Genomic DNA, 18056 nt, shown 5'->3' with positions numbered 1-18056 from the left:
TCGTACACATGCTGCTCATAGCATGCCAAGTATTGACAGGATGCTGAGCCACAACCAACTGTCCCCTGGATCAATATGCATTGCAGCCATAACAATAGAATGTGTGTATCTGTATGTGTGCATTGGTATTGAGCTATTCACGGTGCATGAATCTATTCAGGGGTTCCATGTCTGACTATAGCAGCGAAGGAAGAAATGTTTCCTCTAACGGCATGAAACCACCTTGCTTGAAACAACTGTTCCAAAAATAGATATGTGTAATAAAAATACAAATGAAAAAACACTGTACTGGGCAAGAACACTGGAAAAATTATACTGAATGTGTAAATTCGTTTTTTTTCCTCTCACTCCCCTAAATCCTACCTTGGCTCGGATCTGACCGGAGGTGGACACTTTTCGGATGAGTTTGTGCGAGGACTCCTCTGGTTCCCCGTCGCTGTCCGATGATTCGTCACCAGCCTCGGCTTGAGGGTCCGGAGAGGTCAGGGACTCCCGGGGCTCCCGGACATAAAGGACATTTGGATTGAACTTCGAGGCCATGACTGATTTTCACAGCGCTCGTTTCCTTGCCAAGTCAGCCCTGAAAAAGTAAACGCATTGCTCAAAAGCGGATAACAGTAGTCATTGCCAATGGGACTTCTGCTTTCGTTTGCAGCTAGAGCTTTATGAACTAAACCAACCGTTGACGGCTAATTCAGTTCCTCTATTATGAATGTGTCGCGGCCAAAAATGCGCCAGCACACAAACCAAAAGACGGTCGGTCATCTAGAGCCGCATTCTGGATAGCGGCATCAGGCGATTATTTGCCCATTGCACAATAGGATTAAACAGACAGTGAAGCCCATTAGGGCTCAGAATCGATACAAACCGATCTGACATAATCCGCAGATGCTTGCTGCCAGGGCATTGAGAGATATATGTAGCCTACTCGATGACTGTTGCGCGTGTTCAGAGACCGCTGCGCATTCGTTGTGCTCGCGACATTCATAAATCACATTTATCAGTGTTATAGGCTACAATTGGTTCGGCTCATGCCCCCTGAGCTCTGCAAAACATTGCCTTATTATGTTTCTGTGTACGAAATGCGAAGCTTTTTACAATGAACGGCAGTTCATATCTTCTGTAAACAGTAAATAACTACCTGTTATGATGTCGCGCGGCGGCTGTCTACAGCGTCCATCCGTTACGATAAAACGAGCTTGTCGCTTTGCTGAGCAAAAAGAAGACGTTCTGAATAATTAAGACACTGGGTATATTTACATGCTAATGGGCTTTTGGATTTGGGGTGATTCTATTTCTAGAGCCGTCTCTGACTCAATAGCACCAGCTGTGTGTCGTTCCACCAAAAACTGTACCGTTCATGCAGAAAACACTCACTCATAGAATTTGACATTGCAATTTTCACACGAGCAGCAGTATACTGTTTTCCTCATCTATTAATTGTTGTATTCATTTAATGCGTCCTATAGCGGCGCGCGGCCATCACTTTCTGAATTAACAAATAAGACTGTTGCACTCCCGCTCCATTCCCTCTGCGGCTGTTGTTTCGAGCAAGGCAAAGGTTGACATGGATGTAGTGTTTTACCTACTATTTCGCGGTGTCTGGCTCCCACTGAACCTCGTGTGCGCGCGTGTGTGCGTGTTCTTGTTGTTCTCGGTGGGTTCTCGCGGCAGCCTGTCAGATAGTGTCAAAACTGCTTCTGTCGCGCACACAAGCACGTGTTCGCATATCATCGGATAATATGAATGGGAGGAGTAGATTACATCGGGAGACCGTCTGTGTGAGAACACCTCGATGTCTTTGGAAACTAATATTTAAGACATATTTGAGAGACTAATCGCTTTGTTGCAGTGTAGTTGCCTATGAAGGTACAACTGTAATATATAATGCAACAGGATCAGTACTTCCCCCATTAAAAACTTGAAGGGTGTTAGATGAAAAAGGAACTGGAATCCTTGTAAAATAAATGCGGAATTGTTTATTTAAGCAGCACCACCGGACAAAAAAAAAAAAAAAAAAAAAAAATCAACCTTCGTGCATTTAGGCCGCCACTGAAGAAAAGTGATTTTGTGAATATAATAAAAAAAAGATTAAGTACTTTCTACACAAACATTCATGCTTCAGCTTTTAAATATATAATATTAGATATGTATGATTGTTTGTTGTCTTTACAATGTGTCATCATGTAGCCTATCAATCCTAAAGTAGAAAACCTTGAAAAAAGTAGGCTATATTATACTTAACCTTGCGACGCTGGTATTCAAAGCATGCGCTTGGCTTTAATAATTAATGACCTTGTAGTTTCTCTGCTTGCAAGTTTATTTACAACGTTTTATTGGTACTTTTGTTACGTTTGGTAAACATTTTTTGGTGCAGTCTTAAGTAAAAAAAAAAAAAAAAAAAATCTATTGATTGTCACATCATGGTGTTTTGTGCACCAAGTGTTGAGGTCTGCGTGTGCAGCCCAATATTATGTTATTATTGCCTGTAATGTACACAGAGTTGGGGAGTATCAGTATAAATGTAACAGGATTACATATAGGGATGGGCAAAACCACTTATTTTCTTTACGATCCGATACCAAGTACTTTTAGGCCAGTAATGCCGATATCGATAACGATACCTCTATTAAATTTAAAAAACTATAAATTAAAATCTAATAAAATTTGTAACATAAATTACTTAAATTTGTATATATTTATGGGCCTAAGCAGAAAATTATTAGGCTGCTTTGTTTACCTTTTAAAAATTTGTAAGTATAAGCAACATGTAAAACCAAAAATTGAGCCATAGATATTATTATATGGTTACTATTACTAAAACCAAGTTACAATATGGATACTAAAGTAATGCTGTAGCAAAACCATGGTTAATTGTATGGAGAGAAAAAAAAACATGGTTTCTACAGTCCTGGTTAATACAATATTACCACAGTAAATCCATGGGTAGTTTTCATAAGGGTATCATTTATTAATGAGGATTAAAGATCATTTTCAATGTTTTAACACCTCTTAATTTAAATAAACCTGTAAAAATGGTCACACAAGCCCATTATAATACATGTCATGTCTAGTTTTGCCATTACTCAGTGAGAATAACTCCAGATGCTGTTTTTCTGTCATTGTCTCATGAAAGCACTGCTCCCTCTTTGAACGAGTGCTGTGAATGAAAATGTGAACGCTGTCTGTGTCTGCTGCTGTATTTTAGCATCTCTGCATGTCAAGATGAGCGGAAGATTTTTTTTTATTATTAATATTATTAACTCATATTATTATTATTTTCCACTTCGAAGCTTATGAGATGCATTAATATTCATGTTATCTAAATAATAAAATCACTAGTTTAAAAAAAACTTCAGAATCAAAATTCTTGATACCACATCAATATTGGAAGTATCGATACTTTAGTATCGATCCGCCCATCCCTAATTACATATTTATAATACAAGTAACTGTATTCCACTACAGTTACAATTTCAATTATTGTAATTAGAATACAGTTACATTCAAAAAGTATTTTGATTACTGAAGAGATTACTTTGCATTTTATTGTCATTTATTTCATTTAATATTTAGTCCTTTCAGATGGAAAACATTTATACATATAAATTATGTGATCCAAAGTGCATTTGAACAGTGGTGAAACACTTTCTTATGATGTGATACATTCATACGAGCAGACAGAGAAATAAGTTTGAAGAACGTTTAGAGCAGAAGAAATAGAAATAAACCTTGTGTAAATTGTTAGTTTTACGCTAAGCTAAAATACTATTTCTAGCCAGACACAATCATGTTTTTATCAAAGAAAATTTAAGTTGGATCATAATTACATTTTCTACTAAGATCTTTGATATTAGGACTAAAATAATATTCTTGATAATCATTTTTGTATTGTTTTCCTGTAAAAATACCTAAAAATCCTTAAAACAAGATCAGTTTGATTTATCTTGTTTTAGAAACAACACTGCATAAAATATTTAGGTTTTTCAGAGAATGTATTTTTAACATGTGTATTTTCTCTTACTGTAGTTGAGTTTTTATTGTCAAAACAAGTGAAAAAATCTACCAGCGCTGAAGAAGTAATCCAAAGTCTTTAGAATATGTTACTGACCTTGAGAAATCTAACAGAATTATATCATTACACGGAATCTATAAATGACATTTTACCAAAAAATGTCAAAAAATTTATCAAACGTAACCCTCCCATCCCTGAATGTAAAGTAGTTCAGTCACATAGGCTACATTCCATGCAACAAACTTCCCTGTGGGAGGGTTCTGTGTGTAATGTAATACATTATTAATCATATGTTAGTAAGAAAGATAAAAAAAAGTTCTTACAAATGTAGCTATATGTTTGGGGGGCTCTGTAGCACATCCCATTTGAGCTACCATCACCAAACTTTGTACACATATAGATCTCATCAAGCCGGACAACTTTCACACTGGCAGTGATAAGCTCTGCCCAACAGGAAGTTGGCCATTTTGGATTGTTTGAAAAATGCATGCTCTGGCTTACTCCTCCTAGGGATTTCATGTTATAGGTACCAAATGTGGGTGACATCATGCCAAGACATTGACGATGCTAAACTGTGAACTGATTTTTGACATATCGATTGATGTTGCCATGGTGAATTGATAAAATAACATAAAAAAAATGGGAAAAAGGTTATGTCTCATATCTTCTGCTTGCATAGTGTGATTTACATAAAAATTTGGCCAAATGTTTGGCCTTGCTGGCTGATCATATTGATGTGGCTATTGTGGGTCATGGTAGTAGTGCCACCACCAACTGGTGGAAGGAATTGTGGAACTTTTAACATACTTTTAAATATCCCTCTAATGTTTGCCTGAATTGCTTACATTTTTTGTAATAATTTCAAGACCGTGCAGATTTAATCTTCTGAAGGGATTCTCGATATCTTAAATACTGTTGCCATGTCAACACATTAAATGTCATCATTGCTTTTTATGGACATTCACATGTTTTTGAGGTACTTGGCATGCTTTAATTTTGATGCTATTTTGCACACACGTCAGAGTTGTCAGCCATTAGGTTAACATGTGGGCATGGCTGGGAGCTCTGTAGCAACACCGTTTGACAAAAGTGATGGGTTAAATTTCTTCTATGGTCACCCAACTTGCTACATATATTGATATCATCAAGCCAGACAACTTTCAAAATTACAGTCATTAGCTCCCACCAACAGGATGTTGGCTATTTTGGATTGAATGTGCATTTATAAACAATTTATAAATTGAAAACTGCAGGCCCTGAACTTTTGAATACTCTTCCTAGGAGATTCATGTGACCGGCACCAAATTTGTGCTCCATTATGCCAAGACATTGTAGATGCTAAATTGTGAACAGATTTTTTATATTTTGAACAGTATCACCATGGCAAAAAAATGGAAAACAGGAAGTGCCTTATATCTTCATTGTGTGATTTTGATGAAAATTCAGCTATATGTTTGGTATTGAGGGCTGATCACATTGATGAGCTTTTGAGCTATTATGGGTCACGACCATAGTGTTACCTACTGGCAGCAGGAAGTATAGCACTTTTAACAGACTTTGAAATAGCCCTCTTGTGTTTACATTAATTGCTTCTGAAATGAAAGACACATGAATTGTTATTATTCCTTTCTTCCTATATTTGGGAGTTTTGAGGCACTTAGCATGATTAAAATGTCATGAAATGTTGCACACACATCAGAGTCATCGGCCAGTAGGGCTGGGCAAATGTTGTGGAGGGGGGGCTCTGAAGTGCCCCCTTGAAAATGGGAGTGTAAGACAGCCTCTGTAGCACCCCCATTTTCACATACAGTCACCAATCTTGGTACATATATAGTTCTCACCAAGCTGGACAAATTTTAGTATTATAGACACTAGCTCCGCCCAACAGGAAGTCAGCCATTTTGGATTTTCTGAAAATCGCAAGCTCTGAACTTTTAAATACTCATCCTAGGGGATTCATGTGACTGGCACCAAACTTGTGCAACATCATGCAAAGACATTGTAGATGCTAATTTGCAAACAGATTTTGATATACAGTGTTGCCATGGTGAGGCATTAAATTAATGGCAAAAAACTGGAAACTGGAAGTGTCTCATATCTTCTGTGTGCAATGTGTGATTTCGATCAAAATTAAGAAGTATGTTTAGTCTTGGGGCTAACACATATATTTGACAATTTTGGGTCACGGTCATAGGTGGAAATGGACCAGCTGTGCTTGAGCCCGTCATTGCTGCTTGCAGCTATATTTTGTTATTGTGAGTGAAATAGCCCACTTGTTTATAACCAAGCCCTATAGCCTAATGCTCATCATTAGAATGAAATAAAAAACATAAATGTTATGTTCTTATTGAACTATAACTCTTCTTTTGCATCTACTTCTATCCCCAGTAATGAGCTCTAATGGCAATTAGCTCCTGAGTGTTCTTTCACATCCACAATACCGCAGATAGATGCTAATTGTCTGTCATTAGGTGGATATGAAATTGCAACAAATTGAGCTTTGCTTTCATATTAAATGCAGACCTGAGTGACATTTAACTGCCAGTTAGAGTAAATCTTTATTTGCATTTACCTTTGCTGTGAATGTTCAAAACGTGCAGAGATTTTACATTATTTTCATATTGAAATGATATACTGTATATTAAAACAAATTATGGTTTATTAGCTTTATTGACAATTTATTTGCTCTGATGTCATGCCCTATTCCATACTTTGCAACTGACTTTGGTTTGAGAGGTTTTCAAGTTTTATAGCTAAAGGCCAGCAGCAGCAGTGTACTTTATTCCAAGACAAATTTTGCTTTATAGCATTGATTATTTAAATGAAATTTAATAAATAAATTTGAATGAAAATAATCAAAGCTTAGGAAATAAATGTACCACCATCTCTTATGGCAAACTTTATTCCCTTAAATCTCTTTGACTGTGACAATATTCATGGCTATGTCAGTTGACTATAAATCCAGCAAAGATGGTCAAATTTCTGGTGTCTACTTTTCATTCCCAAGCGTATGTTTAGGTTTTGTGTATTGAGTCAAGTCATACCCTGTATTGTCAGAATGTAAAATAATCTCCTTCCTTATATTGCCTCGATTACACACATTAAGATATTTAGTTCAAGAAAAGCAATGTTATTAACAATCCTATATGTAATAATAAAGATTTAGGTCAAAGTAATGCAAAATATGTTTCAATTACTGTCTTTAATAATCTCAACTTTTAGTGTGGGCCTTCATGTGCATTGCTACTGCTGTAGCCTATGCACATTTTGTATTTGGTTCCCCTAAAAAAGCTATCATTATATACAAAAGCTACACGTGTACTTTTAAACTACGTTCTGCAGTTAAATTGTCTGTTTATTCTCTTTAACGCTACACAAAGTTGTTTATGAGTGAGGGCCTCCGGCCCAAAAACGATTAAGATTCATAATATTTGGGTGTAGCTTTCTGCTGCCACCCAGCGGTGGAAATAAACTCACAGTGGCTGTTTGATTCTATGGTTCCCAAATAAATAAATGGCCTTTAAGGTAACTATACAATTATATTATGTTTCCAGAAAAGCATTAAAAGACCACATCCAACATCTTAATTTAAAAGAGAGGCGTGTATGGGATCAGTGGTTCGAATCAAGAGAAATACATGTAAACCCAAGTCAGTTTAACTCCTGTTTATTTGTGTTAAATGTTTTGATTTAAGGTAATGAAATAAAAAATCTTCATTAGCTTTGTCTGATTACATATTGCATGTGCCTAATTGGACTGCTTTTGCAAATAAGCTTCCAATGAAAGGCTAATTATAATAACCTACCGATAGCTACAATCGATAGCAGGCCTACCATAATAAGAATGTATTTAAAATGATATATATATATATATATATATATATATATATATATATATATATATATATATATATATATATATAAAACCAGTTTTAATTAAGTTGAATGAACGAAACGATTATATATGCAATGTGTAATCTTGTTAATGCAAAATAATTGTCTCACCGTTTGTTGTTTTCCATGAGGAAGCCTCCACTGAGATAGAGTTTGTTCCATGAGCAAAGACCAATTTATCTGCATAAATAACTTGAAGGATGAAAAATAAAGGGTGGACATGAGATTTCGTGTCTGTCTGAGTTCATACAAAACAATACATTTTATCAGTATATCCTCAATTTGGCAGTTTCAGCCAATCCCATGAAGGACTTTGTTATTTGAACCAGCCATAGACCATTAGTGTGCCTTTGATTCTCAAGATGAAAAAAAACACATCCTTTGTCTATGTGCATGTGTCCTTTATACACATGATGATATATGTCAAATTATTTACCATGCAAATTCTCTGTAAGACATGCATCTATAATGCTTATGTCCTTTTTATTGTCTTGCTAAGGGGATAAATATATATATACACATATTTAAAATGTGAGAATTTCTTTCTCTGCAAACTGAATAGGCCTACTAATGATGCAAAAGAGGGCAACTCAAGGATTATGTGAACATCAGTGCACAGGAGGACTGTGGTAGCAGAAACCGCTAATTGGTTAAGCAGTTGAGAAATATTATCTAAAGATCAGTGAATAGTTTTGAACAATCCCAATGGGATCCTGAACAGAGTTAACAACAACCATTGCCACTTTTGCACTGAATAGATTCAGCTTTGCCATTTCTTAAATAATTGTATGATACAATTAAATCAACACAATACTTGCTGTTTGGAAAAAAAAAAACAATGTCATAGCAGCCAGGGGGGACGTAGGGGACACATCCATCGCACTATTTAAAAAAGGTAATTCAGTCCCACACACTTTTTTAAGCTAAACCCATTCCGAGTCGAAATGGTGGATTTGTATACAGCATTCTTTGCATTTGTTACTTTGGGCTGATTGAGCAACCATCCAGCCAGTTACTGGTGAGTTTCATGAGCCGAAACTACCCTTACGTAATAGTCTGTCAGTCAGACAGTCTAATCAACACTGCTCCATTAATTTCTACAAAGATTCTTAGTATATGTAAAACGTACTAACATTATTGAAACTCATAAAAATATAAGACTATTATTGTTGTCTTTTGACAAAAGTCATGCTCCGCAGATCACAGACTGTAGGGAAATTATAGATTTGCTTTATTCTTATAATGCATAAAACCTCTACTAAAGTCTCTTTGTTGGTTTAAAGACACACATTTTAAAGGATTAAAAATGTATTTATTTGGTGATACCACCTGGTGATGACATCACCAGGTGGCATCACCAGAAATGTCACTGAAGAAATCATTAAAAGGATCTCAACTCGAGCCACTTGGACAAATGTAAATCCCGCAATGCACAATCACAGAGTAAAAATAAAATTGTGTACATGCACAATTGGCCTTATTGTAATTGATTAAATAATTTATTCATGACCAGCTTGTGCTCAGTCTTTTATTGTCATGTGTCAACAGAAGCAAGTGCTCCACAAGATGCCCTTTATTTTTGCAGCTAATTTTGCAAAATCTTGCACTTAATTTGCAATACTTGAATCTTTAAAATAATGCAAATACTGCAAGTATAAAATACTTTCAGTTTACATACACCTTAGCCAAATACATTTAAACTCCACAAAAAGTTTCCACAATTCCTGAGATTTAATCGTAGAAAACATTCTCGGTCATAGGTCAGTTAGAATCACTTCTTTATTTTAAGAATGTGAAATGTCAGAATAATAGTAGATAATGATTTCTTTCAGCTTTTATTTCTTTCATCACATTCCCAGTGGGTCAGAAGTTTACATTCACTTTGCTAGTATTTGGTAGCGTTGCCATTAAATGTTTAACTTGGGTCAAATGTTTTGGGTAGCCTTCCACAAGCTTCTCACAATAAGTTGCTGGAATTTTGTCCCGTTCCTCCAGACAGAACTGGTGTAACTGAGTCAGGTTTGTTGACCTCTTTGCTCGCATATGCTTTCTCAGTTCTGCCCACAAATTTTCTAGCGGATTGAGGTCAGGGCTTTGTGATGGCCACTCCAATACCTTGACTTTGTTGTCCTCAAGCAATTTTGCCACAACTTTGGAGGTATTCTTTGGGTCATTGTCCATTTGGAAGACTAATTTGCAATTGAGCTTTAAATTCCTGGCTGATGTCTTGAGATGTTGCTTCAATATATCCACAAAATTTACTTCCTCATGATGTCATCTATTTTGTGAAGTGCACCAGTTCTTCCTGCAGCAAAGCACCCCCACAACATGATGCTGCCATCCCCATGCTTCACAGTTGGGATGATGTTCTTCAGCTTGCAAGCCTCACCCTTTTCCTCCAAACATAACAATGGTCATTATGGCCAAACAGTTCAATTTTGGTTTCATCAGACCATCAGACAGTACACCAAAAAGTAAGATCTTTGTCCCTATGTGCACTTGCAAACTGTAGTCTGGCTATTTAAATGGCAGTTTTGGAGCAGTGGCTTCTTCCTTGCTGAGCAGCCTTTCATGTTATGTCGATATAGGACTAATTTTACTGTGGATATAGATACTTGTCTACCTGTTTCCTCCAGCATCTTCACAAGGTCCTTTTCTGTTGTTCTGGGATTGAGTTGCACTTTTTGAAACAAACTACGTTCATCTTTTGGAGACAAAATGCACCTCCTTCCTGAGCAGTATAATAGCTGCATTGTCCCATGGTGTTTATACGTGTGTACTATTGTTTCTACAGATGAACGTGGTACCTTCAGGCATTTGGAAATTACTCCCAAGGATGATCCAGAGTTGTGCAGGTCCACAATTGTTTTTCTGAGGTCTTGGCTGTTTTGTTTTTTTAAATTTCCCAAGATGTCAAGCAAAGAGGCACTGTGAGGTGCCTTAAAATACATCCACAGGTACACCTCCTATCAGAAGCTAATTGGCTAATTGCCTAAAGGCTTGGCATCATTTTATGGAATTTTACAAGCTGCTTAAAGGCACAGTTAACTTAGTATATGTAAACTTCTGACCCACTGGAATTGTTATAAAATCAATTAAAAGTTAAACAATTTGTCTGTAAACATTTGTTGGAAAAATTACTAAAAATTATGTCATGCATTAAGTAGATGTCATAAACGACCAAACCAATAGTTTGCTAATATTGAATCTGTAGAGTGGTTAAAAAATGTGTATGTGTATGTAAATGTCTGACTTCAACTGTATATATTAATGTAATACTTATACTTGCATATTAATATAATATTAACGTATATTAATTAACATATACTGTAATATATAAATACTGCACTGTAATCATTGGGTCTGTGCGAGTCACCTACTGACACCTGTGTCCCCCCACTTTTAAAATGACTGCTACGCCCCTGGACAAAACAGAATATTTTTTTATGCATACTCCACTCCTTATTATTAGTCGACCCAGAACCATAAAATACCCATATCAGTTGACCACCAGTTTACAGACCAATAGAAATAGCAGTTTTCTATTCACAACTCCAAAATGTTTTGCATACTGAAAGATAAAACCATCCTTTCCATTAGTTAACAATCCAAAAATCCCTCTGTCCAGACACACACACACACACACACACACACACACACACACACACACTTGCTTAAAAACTGGTTTGAGATCAAGCAAATAAACTATCCTTGAGGCTAAATATATCTCTCATAACGTGACAATTAAATCTTTGCTCTTTGTGTTTGCTAGCTGCGCTCTCTCACTCTTATCCAAAAAATTATATTATAACCGTATGATACAGGGAAATGGAGGAAAAATGGAGAAGATAAATGAATAAAAAAGGGGTAACCGAATTTGAGAGCGAGAAAACCTTAGTGTATATGTTAAGAAATTAGATTGGTTTTCCTCGGGTCCACTAACATTCTGAGCTGTCAAGCAGTGCACAGTGGGAGTTTGGTAGTAGAAACCACTAATTAGTTAGCAATTGAGGATTGTGGTTATGTGGGTGCGGCACAGCGATGTCAGTGGAGAGTAAGGCAGGAAGAGCGGTAAGGATTGACACCTGTGGGAAATTATGATCAGGTGTTTTGTGTTGCAGTGAGAGCTGGAGAGGAATAAAAGGGCAATCAAGACCACCGGAGGAGAGAGACATATGCAGCTGTGTTGATGTGTGTTTTGTGTTATGCTGAAAACCGCAAATTATTTAGCCAGCTCCCGCTTCCTCCTTCACACAGAGAACTAGAGATGTGTAACAAGGATATTATCTAAAAATCAATGAATCACAACAACCATGTGATTTATTTTTTCACTGACTAGAAATCAGTTTTGCCATTCCTTGGTAAGGTACAACAAATGTCTGAGGGTTCTGTACACTGTTAAAAATGGTCACCTCCAACTGTTTTACACCTTATCTGTTGGTGTAGTACAGGTTGATTGAGACATGCTCAATACTATTTTTGACTTGAATCAAACCAGTTATTTAGATATTACCTCGTCAAGCAAATTTGTTAGGTTAAAAATTGTTTCCATGTCCAAGATGGTTGCTCTGACAAAAACCTGGCCTTGTTACATACAGCTGCAGCATGTGTGTCCACCTCCATTATAAGTTTTATATAATTTCATCTCTCCTTAGAACTGTACTGTAAAAATGTTTTGTGAGGTAACCTTGAAAATGTTCTAAAATCTAAACTCTAAATAAACTGGTTTTATTCCATTTGAATATGTGATTTAATCTTAAATGGATTTACCTGTAACTTTACCTGTGTATTTAATGGGTTAGATCAAGTGGAAATAGATCCTTGAGGTTCCCACTTTTTTTCCCCTGTGTGAATGTATGTGACATTAAGACACATTTCCAGTTTGCTTACTATATAGCTCATTCATAAATCAATATTCACATCAATTTAGTCTTATTAGTAAGTTCAAACCTCTTAATTGCAGCATTTTGCAGTAACTAAGCTGAATTATGACATTTCACTGTAGGTTCTTAAATAATTAATCTTTTCCCCTTTCAGCCATTAGTACATAGCAGATTCAAGCCTACTATGAAGCTGTTTATTGTTATAGTGATGAGAATGATTATGATGAGGCCATTACCAGCTCACGCTACCTCCTCTGGGTGAACTTTTACAGGTTTGTTCAAGACAACGTAATGCTATAAAAGGATGCAATTATTTTAACCCTTCAAACCGATCACCCCCCCACACACACACACACAACTGTCTGGTGGAGAATTCTCCCACTGTCCCAAAACAACTCACACTTCTACTGATTTTAAACAACAGCATGAAAATCAAATCAATGAGTATTTCACCTCCCATCTGCATCTTTTGAAGCAAGATGGGTAAACCTTAACAACTGCACAGTTTCTCATTGATATGATCCCTTTGACTATGTGCCAGTGTAACTAGCTCTACCTTCTCCAGATATACTCAGCAGTGTCATTAACACAGAAAGCAGCCTGAAAGAAGCAGAGTGCTGCATTAAAGAGCATCTCTCACTAAAGAATGAAAACAGGCTAAAACTGAAGAGGGTTGCAACTGAGAAAATCATAGACACACAGACTTCATACTGAGAGTGTTTAAGCTGCTGATGTCAAACAGGCAGTGAAGAGAGGCACACCGGCTTGTTCACAGTGGAGAAATACATGCAATGAGACACATGCGCACACATACTCACACAATGCTATAGCATCTGCTGACGAGTGAATTCCAGCATTTGGGAAGTGTCAGCAGGTTTAGCCACAGTGGATGTGAGTCTTCTCAGCTGAATTGAGGCATTGCAATGCATTAATTTAATCATCAATACAATATCCCAGGACAACTTAAACACTGGATTGAAAAGCACTTGTTTATTGAGATGGTCCAATAGAGAGTCAACGGAGCTTGGAATAAAATAAGCACTGCAATGCGCTCGAACAAAGCAGTATGCTATTTCCCATATATTGAAAAGTGCATTAGAGACATTGAAATGGTCTGTGTTTCTATAACTACTACTTGTGTGGCAGTGCATTGCCAGGTTACATGCATCAGAGATTTTTTTAACATGTTTGAACATCGGGTAATATCTGAGGGTGTACGTGTACATGTTCATTTGTGTGTGGCATTGAGATTACTGTTGCAACAGCACAGTTGCAGAAACAAGCATCCATACTTGAGAGCAAGCTATGAGAGTGTGATGATGTAATAGCCTACCCACAATACAGTGCAGAGAAGATGAATGGAGGAGTAAGAGTGAAGGTGATTGGTGGGAGCTCCCATCAATGATTAGCCATTGCAGGGCCAAGGCTAGGGCAGTGCTCATCCAATGTTGGAGCTTATAATATTGTAATTCTGGAGCTTGTAATTCTGATCAGGATGACTTATTAATAAGATTGTCTGCCAGGGAAAATACAATAAGACAACAGCATTCCTTTAAACAGTTCAATGCCCTCCCTCCATGTCTCCATTTTCAGCACATAAACAAAACCCACTGTCAATGAAACCATAATCAGCCATTGTTTGTTTAAACATATTCAGTCATATTTTAAAAGTGTTTTAAAATAGCCATTCTTGATGTAGATGAATTGCCCCAGGGATCAAAGAAGGTTGTAACTGTTGTTAAGAACTAATTAAGATCACATTTTGATCATCTGGTGGCCTATTATATGCTCGCTAGCAGAAGCACAATTATAACAAACGTGATTTCCTAAACATAAATTGCGCGCGTCAAATACACGCACCTCAGAACAATCCTTCAGAGACTTGAATGAAACAGAGTCACACCCATCACCACATCACTTTTCTAAATGAACTTAAGGAAAACAGAAATATCCTCAAAAAACTCCGCATGCGATGTATTAATTCACTTGAGTTAATATTTGACAATTTTCAAGGATATTCGGACTGTAATGTTGCGTAATATCGCGCAAAAGTCACAAGTATGCCACAATCAGATTTGACAACGGACATACACGCAAGGGAGACAATTGGTTACTAAAAATAAGTGACAGCGTTTGAGTTGGACAGTGTGGTATGGCTCTGCTTCATCTTGGACAAAAAGCAGAAAGAAACGTTGTTTGCGCAAAGAGGCAGCAGCTGACGGCGACCTTGTGTCCGGCACCGGGTGAATGAGACAGTGTGCCAGATATAAGAAATATGTCTCTTGTACCTTATAGTTGGATTCGTGTTGTATTGTTTTACTATTAATATTCCGTCCACAGAATCTCTGATTCACAGACTCGATCATGACTGTTGTGAGGACTCTTGACGTCAGAGGGGAGAATCATCGGTGATGTCCAATGGGGGGAATATCAAGCGAGGCATAGCTATCGTCCTACCAGTAATAGCCATTCTAACCGATGAGCACTCCGCCTTTCCAGAGGACGTAAGGCGCCAAAGATGAAGATTTTACTCAAATCCGCGGAACAAAGATAGAGAAAAAGGGTCGTGCATTTTAGTTTTTTTTGTTTTATTTTTTTAAATGTTGTTCTCCGTCTTTTTCTGGGTCCTCCAGCTCCCCTCTCATCTCCATCTCCTCTCGTATGACAGGCACGGACTTCGCTCGAGCTCGGGGGAGAAAAAGGCATTGCAGCTTCATGGCACTGAGGTACCGTCTGCTGATGCGCACTTGTGTTTTCTGTAACGGGTGAGAAAACGCCTTAGATACATGTGTCGTTAATTGTAGGTAATTGTTTTTGAATGGTCATCGTTTTATTTGAATTAACTGCCGGACGGTTGACCTCTCCGAGTCCTTTGCAGTCTTTTCTTGGACAGTTTATACATAGGTTGGTTGATGAGGCGGAAATTTATGAATGAAAACCTATTGCGCTGAGATACATTTGTGTAAGCGTCTATGGCGTCAGGCAAAAGCGCATCATTGTGAATTCTGGAAGCATATGCACGATGCCTTCATAAGAGACCCGTGGACCGAGGTGGCGCGTCTTATTTTTAGACAATTACTAAAAATAGAAACAAAGTGGTGTGCGTGATTTGTTGGGACCTGTGTTTGATTAATAGCTTTTTGCGATGAAATGCACATGCAGCAGTAAGTTAAAAGAGATCTTGCATATTTATAGCTCGTCTGGATACAATTTCCTACATTGGTGTGATGATTAAACAGTTACTTAATTGTGCCTCTCAAGTGCCCGTTGACAATGTTTAATTTTTAATGGTCAACAAAAACACTTTCATTTACTAACTATGATTGTAAATTCAGACAATTTGGTTTAATTATGAAATTTGTGAACACATATCTATAGGCTACTATGTGTATCTAAATTGGCTTTTAGTTCCACTGTTTAGAAGAGACTGCCATAGGAATAAGATACTATTTTGTGAGGTTTGGAGGCTTCAGGCATTGTTCTTTTGACAGATATCCTATGCCCACTGCCTTTCCACTGACACACACATTCTCTCTTATCTCCACTACCGCACCCCTCTCTCTCTCTTTCACCCCCTCCCCACCTCCACCATCAGCTATGATTCACTCTCTTGCAGCAGCAATGAGCAACCAACTTCAAAACAGCTCTTCCCTCTCCACGGCGGGCACGTGGAATCTCCTGGATGTGCGGAACTCATCACTGGTGAGAACGGCAGAGCTGCGACCGATTCCCGTTAACCCATGGGACATTGCGCTGTGCGTGACAGGCACGCTCATCTCCTGTGAGAACGCTATTGTGATTGCCATCCTGTTCTACACGCCCACCTTGAGATCACCTATGTTTATCCTGATAGGGAGTCTTGCGTTTGCAGATCTGCTTGCAGGACTTGGCCTCATTCTCAACTTTGTCTTCATCTATATGCTGAACACAGAGATTGTGACTCTGATTTCTGTCGGCCTGCTGATTGCCGCCTTCTCCGCATCAGTGCTCAACATTCTGGCCATCACAGTGGATCGCTACTTATCTCTCTACAATGCTCTGACTTACCACACAGAGCGCACAGTGACATACACCTATGTAATGGTGGTTCTCATTTGGTTGGTGGGCATCATCCTAGGCCTACTGCCACTGTTCGGCTGGAACTGCCTAGAAGACGAGGCCAGCTGTAGTATTTGTCGACCAGTCACCAAGAACAATGCTGTGTTGCTCGCTGTGACGTTCTTGTTGGTGTTTGCCCTCATAATGCAGCTTTACCTGCAGATCTGCAAGATTGCCTTCCGCCACGCACAGCAGATTGCTGTTCAGCACCAGTTTATGGCTATTTCCACCACAAAAGGTGTATCCACACTCTCGGTCATCCTCTGCACCTTTGCCGCATGCTGGATGCCCTTCGCCATGTATTCAATTGTGGCAGACTCTAGCTACCCAATGATCTACACGTATGCAACGGTGCTGCCAGCAACATGTAACTCGGTCATTAACCCAATCATATATGCTTACAGAAACCCAGACATCCAGAAATCCCTGTGGCTAGCCTGCTGTGGATGTGTTCCGTCCAACTTCTCCTTACGCCCAAGGACATCAAGCGATGTATAGGTTGGACTATGTATGAGCTATGTCTAGCTCACAGAATTGGTTTGTACTGTGCAAATGTTAATGATATGATGTCCCCCCTTGTTAAGATCCCAGACAAATGTTGCTAGTTGAGCAGATGTTGCAGTTACAAGTAGAAGATGTCAATTTGCACTGTTTAATTAGACGTCTTCTATGCATAGTACAGCACTATGAACAGTAATATCAAATTACATCATCAATAACCAATAATAAGCCCAGTTCAATTTAAATATGATCTCAATAATCTGGATGTTCTCAGTGATGTAGTACAAGTCCTGCAACGCAATTCATAGCAATTCAGTATCAATATTATGTTTCTAAATAAAATCACCATTAGCGGTATAATGATATCCAGACCAAGCCAGATTCCTATGAAGAAAGCTTTCACGTTCACATTATGTAAAGTGCTTTCAGCACCACGGACAGCGGCAGGTGCAGTGAGGCTATTCTCTAGCAAACCGCCTTTAACGCTAAAGATCTGTGTTCGCTTAAAAATGTATGAAAGACACAGAGAAAACACGGTCCCGCGAGCACAAATTACAACGCTTCTGGTATCTGATGGTTTAGAGCTTGTTCTATCAAATCGCGTCACCCAGTTTTGATCGTCTTACAAATTTGAATTTTGGCGCGAGAAGAAAGCGGACATTCTAT

The 18056-nt window shown here is 38.0% G+C and overlaps 2 protein-coding genes across 3 annotated transcripts in view; one reads left to right on the top strand and one right to left on the bottom strand.

The window, feature by feature from the left end:
- LOC127644100 (diacylglycerol kinase delta-like) overlaps positions 1 to 1695 on the bottom strand; it is an 86556-nt gene extending 84861 nt beyond the window's left edge. The window contains exons 1-2 of the mRNA XM_052127130.1: positions 1586 to 1695; positions 364 to 580 (exon numbers count right to left, since the gene is read on the bottom strand). Of these exons, the coding sequence (XP_051983090.1) occupies positions 364 to 540 (177 nt within the window). The 5' untranslated portion in view covers positions 541 to 580; positions 1586 to 1695. The remainder of the gene's footprint in view (positions 1 to 363; positions 581 to 1585) is intronic.
- Positions 1696 to 15283: 13588 nt separating this feature from the next.
- LOC127650049 (G-protein coupled receptor 12-like) lies at positions 15284 to 17604 on the top strand. 2 transcript variants are annotated; one of them, XM_052135184.1, is made up of 2 exons: positions 15284 to 15517; positions 16387 to 17604. In XM_052135184.1, exon 2 carries the CDS (start codon positions 16389 to 16391, stop codon positions 17385 to 17387), a length of 999 nt encoding a protein of 332 aa, XP_051991144.1. In that variant the 5' UTR covers positions 15284 to 15517; positions 16387 to 16388; the 3' UTR covers positions 17388 to 17604. The 2 variants fall into 2 exon arrangements, with proteins under 2 accessions (XP_051991144.1, XP_051991155.1); XM_052135195.1 differs by having other exon boundaries at positions 15284 to 15556.
- The last annotated feature ends 452 nt before the right edge of the window (positions 17605 to 18056 follow it).

Source organism: Xyrauchen texanus, chromosome 1, assembly GCF_025860055.1.
Source record: "Xyrauchen texanus isolate HMW12.3.18 chromosome 1, RBS_HiC_50CHRs, whole genome shotgun sequence".
NCBI classification, from domain to species: Eukaryota; Metazoa; Chordata; class Actinopteri; order Cypriniformes; family Catostomidae; genus Xyrauchen; species Xyrauchen texanus.
The sequence above is the reverse complement of the archived record's forward strand: the minus strand, read 5'-3'. Positions and strand labels throughout refer to the sequence as shown.